Genomic DNA, 6,534 nt, shown 5'->3' with positions numbered 1-6,534 from the left:
CAATCATTTATTGATTGTGCTTGCTTTTGACTCTACATTTTTTCAATATTTTTTTCAATATACTTTTAGCCAAAAGGTGGCACTGCAGGAGAATAAGTGGATGAAACTTCAAATTGTTGATTCAAGTCATTGAATGGGGTCTGTGAGTCCTAATTATAGGTTAATGTTAACAACTAGAAATAACCAATTCCAAAACTTGTAAACACTCACATGTGTACATACTTTTGAAATCTCTTAAGGAGGTTAATGAATGAAAATCACTTAGGCTTACTAAGCAAATTAACATTTCTATGACCATTGAAGAGATCCTAATGGAGTTCCAACAAATACAACTGGCATCCAAATCAGTCTGAAGTGTGTATTTATTGAAATGAATATCTATTAGGATACTTACAAGGAGGATTTTCCTATTTCTGCGGTTATAGGTAAAGAAAAAACTTGTATACCATTTTTGCTTACTAACTTCCTTTGAATTTCATGTCACTGCTAAATTGTTCCTGAAATTCCAGTTTCCTTCTTAAAACTCCTCCTACATTTTGAAAAACCTTTCTGGATGAAATGATATTAAAACCACCAACTTCTTCAAAGACCTCAGGACCAAATACACAGAAAGCAGCTAGACAACCCCCAAGATAAAAATCTGCTCACGGTGTTTGCTGTGAATAATGAATGGTGGTTTTTATATTTTAGTGTCAGCCATCTGGGTGCCTGTGTGCCCAAGGCAAGTCACCAACTTCAGCAGAGCACCCTCCCCACAAATGCACAATCTCTTGTCTTATGTATCAACTTTACAAAAAAACCCCACAAAATTATTTATGCCTTTTATTTTCACATGTGATCTTTGATACCCAGTTAAGGGTGCATGTGTGTGTGTGTGTGTGTGTGTGTGTTTGTGTGTGTGTGTGTGTGTTAGAATAATTTTGTCCATGCCCTGAAAGCCTACAATCAAATTGGAAAAATAAGGCATGTACACACCAGTTAGCTGATTGTTCAAGGTTCTTGAGCAACAGATACAAGTGAGCAATCTGCTTCAGACCCTGGATCCATATTATAGCTCACTAATTATAGTTCAAGATGCGGTATGAACTTGATGTTACCCAGCAGGAAGTTATGTTCAAGAGCCAATGAAGGGAGAAGTACACGAAGGGTTTGGTGCATTTTCTCTGTGGATGATGGTGGGCAAGGTTGCATGGTGGATAAACTCTTTAGCAGAAGTGTAATAAGATGATGTCTCCTACAAATTATTAGAAGTTGTATAGTTTTTGGAATCTAGAGACCTTGAAAGTATGTCTGCTGTAAACATTACATTAACAGCTTTTTTTATTTAAAAAAAAAGTGAAACCACAGAATATATTAGCAAAGGAAGAAAGGCTTTCATTCTGCTTCCAAGTTTTTTCAAGTATAAGAACTAAAAACGATGTGGCTCCTAACTCAAATAACCTCTAAACAAATATTGTTACTTACAAATGAAAACATAGAAATGTATATATCTAAAAATGTTAGTTTCTACAGGATGGTGCCCAGGGATTTTGGCAGATTTCAGTGGGAGAAGAAAATGCCAGGTTGACAAATTTTTTATTCCTTTGGGATATCCTGTTTTTGTAAAGTTACCATTTTCAGTGGTTCTCAACCTTCTGGCCCTTTAAATACAGTTCCTCATGTTGTGACCCAACCATAAAATTATTTTCGTTGCTACTCCATAACTGTAATGTTGCTACTATTATGAATCATAATGTAAATATCTGAAATGCAGGATGGTCTTAGTCCACCCCTGTGAAAGGGTTGTTCGACCGCCAAAGGGGTCGCGACCCACAGGTTGAGAACCACTGATTTAGATACTCCTGAATTCTCCCAAAAGAAGCTGACAAAGTGTTTGAGAGAATCATAATTGACATGAGACTGGAAAAGTTTATTAACTTTGTGTTTGCATATTAAGCATACTAGAGAAGATTATCACTTGGAACAAAGCCGGTGTTTCTGAATGATTTTGTCAAACAGTGTAGCATTAAACCAAGGTCAGAAACGATAAAAGCTAAACAGGTGCGAAGAAATCCATCAAGGCACAAAGTGACATTTTTTTAATGGCTAAAACTCAGACACTTAGGAAAATATTTATCACTCAACTGTGCCACAGTTTTTAAACATATTACAAAGAGCCAGTGTGTCTTTCTGAATATAAGGGCAGGCTGCTATGTTTCAGCATAACCATTTCAGAAATGTAGGACCAGTCCTTGCTTCCCAATGGTAACAACAACAAAAACAACAATAGCAGCTAATGTTTATTGAATTGTTACTATGCACCAGGCACTTCTCTAAGCACTCTATACATTAATAGCACTCCATGTTAGATAGGTTTGGTTACTTTTCTCAAGTTACAGATGAGGAATCCAAGGCACTAAAATGTCAATAGTGATCAAGAGAAGCCACTCATTGTCCTTGTAGAATAGATGCAGACACAGAGTGACTGCAGCTTAATTCATTATCATTGAGGTCATATGCTTTTAGTACTCATCAAATATCAAAGTAATATGTTTATGTAGTTGATTTTCTTCCTGGAGAATTTTCTACCTCATTCCAGATTTGGGGCAATACCATGCTCAGATTGAGGATGAAGGTCCCTAGGCAGCAGGACTCCTGAACAATGGGACCAATATCCTTCCTCGTGGGCTGGGCAGCCCTCAGAAACAAATCTGTCTAGCCCTAGCCAAGTAGCTCAGCTGGTTAGAGCATCATCGCAATGCACCAATGTCATGGATTTGATCCTTGGTCGGTGGACATACCAGAGTCAACCAATGAATGTACAAATAAGTGGAACAACAAATTGATGTCTCTCTCTCTCTCTCTCTCTCTCTCTCTCTCTCTTTCCCCCCCTCTCTCTCTCCTTTCCTCTCTCAAATCAATAAATAAAATTAAAAACCCCCACACATATGACATACAATTTAAAATAAACAAAACAAATCTGTCTAGACAGCAAATGCTGCTCCTCAGATTAGGGAAATTTTAGGGTAAAACAGCCCTTGTAAAGACAATATAATGCCACTGGATACTGATAAGCATACTTGTGTCAAACCCAGTGTGAAAATACAGTTCCATAAAGATGGATCTGTTTTGGTGATGCTAGTTTTGAAAAACAATTGCATGTTGCCAGAAATTATGACATGTGAATGAGGACAGTACTCTCTTCCAACAAAAAGCTCCCCAGGTGACTGTGACATGCAGCCTGGATGGAGAACCCTAGATAGGTATAGCCTAGACAACTGAAACTCCTCTAAAAAATTAAACAGCTAAGTTGACATTTAACGTGGCAGAGCAAGCAAAAAGTGCATGTGATAAGATCACCTATCTGCTGTGTCTCCTGCTTAAGCATCCAAGAAATCTAAGCAGTTGTTAAAATGGGAAACCTTCTGAGAACATGACAACATATTCAGAAAAAAAAACTAAGGACTCATGTATTGATGTAATGTTATTTAAAAATCAGGAGGGCTTTGAGAGCCCTTAATTAGGTTCCCAAAACAAGTTGTACCAGAGACAGACCACCACCTATGAACACCAAAACGCTAGACTCCTGAGAGAATGGGTGTAGATTTTTGTCAGGCTTCTACAAAACACAAAACATTTCCTGATAGTAGTCAATAATTTGCTAACAATTAATTTCCTTTCATCTCTAGCCATCCTGTTGGGTTTATGATTATGTTTGGGATTTAGATATCTAAGCTTCTTGAGGACTCCAGAACACATAGATGATCTAAGTTTTGAGTTGTCTCTATAAGATTTCACTGCCTCCAGTCTGCATAAAAAACAAGTAATGGTTCACAGTTTATTTGTCATTCTCAGAGAATTTCTGAAGGCATGAGCTCAAAACACAAGCTTACTTTTACTCAAAAAAAGGGAGGGGAACATATAGGACTGTGAACCCTCAGGAAAAAAGACACCTATTAAGAAACACAACAGAAGAAACAAACAAACAGGCCTAGTGGCAATTTTTGTACAGGGGCCTCTCATGCATCCTGCCTTCGCAGAGAAGCCTGTGCTGAACTGCCTGCTGCCTACTTGCACTGTGTTTCTGCCATCTGACCCAGTCCATATAAAGGAGTTCCTGGGATCCTATTTCAACCAATAGGACTGAGGTTTTCCCATCCAATCAGAGCTGTGCATCTCCTACCAATAATAGCAGCTCTATTTTGACTAATCAGAACAGTGTGTTTTGGACCAATCAGACTGTGAGGATTTGGACTCTACATTTGCATGATATCAATCAGGGACCAGGGGCAGGGACTTCTGTCCATGTAAGCCAGCTCTCCCGCCCTCTCCCCATCATACGCTCCCTTTCCACTGAAGACTGCCTCTCCCTGGCTGAGCTGAAATACCAAAGAGGATGTCTCACCAGAGCAGAGCTGTCTAGCCCAGAGGGGCCTGGCCCCAGGGCTACCTCATATTCATGCTGTAGCACAATTGAGCTGTTTTGCACTAAATAGTTTCCTTCTTTAGGGCACCCTAAATTGGGGATTCCTGTTGGCTTTGAATCCGCTGACCATGGGTTGACAGAATCAAGACTTTTCATCATCAGTCTTTCCATAGTTTCAGACCAATACAAGCCCAGAATGCTGGTGCAGAAGGGAAGTCAAATTCTTCCTTTTCTGTTCTCTTGATGTAAATGCCAATTCTGAATGGTCCTCTCTACGGATTGGAAGATCTTCAGGTTCTGGTCCTGAGGATCCTACCGGTGTTTCAGCACCTCTCCCCCACTCTTGGGTAATCATGAAATAAGGGACCCAAGCACCATGACCTCTCCCAACTAGAACCAGATTTCTCTAGATCTTACCTAGAGAACAAGGGGGAAAAAAGATTATTAGGAGAAATGGGAAACTACCTGCTCTTTCCCCAAAGCCATGACAAACAACAAAACAACCTGCGGCAAAACCAGGATTACCCCAAATGTGCAAAGTGGATGCGCACCTGAACCATGTTGCCCATTCTTGGAGACCTGGGGTTTCCCAGAGCCTATTCAGAGTTGAAGCTTCTCACAAGGTTAAAGATGGCCTGGATCACTGGTCTGGTTGTATTCTTCTTCATCAGTACAAGTGGGTAAGTGTGGTCCTAGCATGAGTGACAGTCCTACAAAGTTGTGCAAACCCTGACTGCTCTCCTGCTGCTCCTGTGCACAAGCATTAGAGGGTTCCTTGGGGTTGGGTAAGTTCAGGGGCGCGACCAGATGCCAGGATGTGTGCCTTAGGTGTCTGCAGAATGACAGGACCCAGCAGAGCTTCGGGTCTGCAGGAGTGAGCAGTGGTGGAGAGCGCGGAGCACCGGCGAGTGAACCATAAAGTCCACCAGACTGGAGAGGCCTGGCCTCTCCCGATGTCTCCGCGCCGGGGTTGGAGACTCGCCCACCGCGCCCAGGCACTGCGCCCGCCTCGCGTGCCGCGCAGGGGCGGGATCCCCACGCGCCGGCTCCGTCCCATTGGTCCCGGGCCACGCCTGTCCCCGGGAGAGGCCTCGAAAGTTTCATTGAAGGTGGAGAAGTGCGCGCCCGCGGGGTAGCCAGGGCTGCGCCACCAGGGCGAGGCTGCACCGCGGCGGGCGGGGGGCGCGCTGGCATCTGGGCGGCGTTGGGTTTTTATTTTATTTTTTAAAATTGAGGCCGTGGAGGAGGGAGTTGGAGCCAGATCCACTCCTTGTGAGTTCGTCTCGATTTCTGCCCACGCTCGCACAATTCTTTTCTGGTGACAGAGGGATGGTTCTGTGCGCCTGGAGGCTCCCGCCCGGGTCTCTCCAGCCCGAAACTGGGAGGCGCAGAGGCTGAGCCACCCCGCCGCCCAGAATCCGCCGGCCGCTCGGGGAGGCCCGCGGGCAGCTCCGGGAGCCCGGACCGAGGGTCGCGCAGCAGGCGGCGTGGACGAGGGCCTGGCCCGGCTGCAGAGGTACTTCGGCTTCAGAGGGGATTCCTCGAAGAACACTCCCCCGCCGCCCCTGAGCAGCGCCTCGGGAGCCAGGCAACAGCCGAGCACGTCCCTCTCGCCCCCTTCCTCGCTGCGCCGCCCTCCAGGACCCTCCCAAAGTGCCTCGGCGCAGGGCTCCGGACCGGCCCACCCGCTGCAGAAGCCGCTGCCGCCGGATCGCGGAGACCACACTTCATGGGCCGGCCGAGGAGGGCCGGGCCTCTGGGGCGGGGGCTACCTAGAGCCGTTTGAGGCTCGGCCAAGAGCCCGGAGCGCGCCCTCGGTGCGGACAGCGCGGCGGCCCCGCCAGGGCGATGACCGAGCGGCCTCGAGCCGCGGGCAGCAGGAGGCCCTAGGCGGGCATGGGCCTGGCATCCCCGTTCTAGAGACCCTCGAGCCTCGCCCCTCTGCTCCGAGTCGCCCGACTGTCGCGATGGCCTCGGAAGTGGTGTGCGGGCTCATCTTCAGGCTGCTGCTCCCCATCTGCCTGGCAGTAGGTGAGTGCGGTCCACTCGCCCAGGTTACTTGGGAGGGTGCAGGGGGCGCCTAGGGACGGGGGAGGGGGGCGGGCTTCCGGGCAATCCTCAGTTAAGGG

At 46.0% G+C, this 6,534-nt stretch overlaps 1 protein-coding gene across 4 annotated transcripts in view; it reads left to right on the top strand.

The window, feature by feature from the left end:
- The first annotated feature begins 5,488 nt into the window (after positions 1-5,488).
- The window catches only part of PIEZO2 (piezo type mechanosensitive ion channel component 2), a 338,873-nt gene continuing 337,827 nt past the window's right edge, over positions 5,489-6,534 (top strand). The window contains exon 1 of one of the 4 annotated variants that reach the window (XM_059706647.1): positions 5,489-6,436. In XM_059706647.1, the coding sequence (XP_059562630.1) occupies positions 6,373-6,436 (64 nt within the window). In that variant the 5' untranslated portion in view covers positions 5,489-6,372. The remainder of the gene's footprint in view (positions 6,437-6,534) is intronic. The other 3 variants (XR_009454151.1, XM_059706648.1, XM_059706649.1) reach the window with 3 other exon arrangements.

The sequence above is a fragment of the Myotis daubentonii genome, chromosome 8 (assembly GCF_963259705.1).
Source record: "Myotis daubentonii chromosome 8, mMyoDau2.1, whole genome shotgun sequence".
NCBI classification, from domain to species: Eukaryota; Metazoa; Chordata; class Mammalia; order Chiroptera; family Vespertilionidae; genus Myotis; species Myotis daubentonii.
Note: the sequence above shows the minus strand (reverse complement) of the source record. Positions and strands in the feature narration are given on the sequence as shown.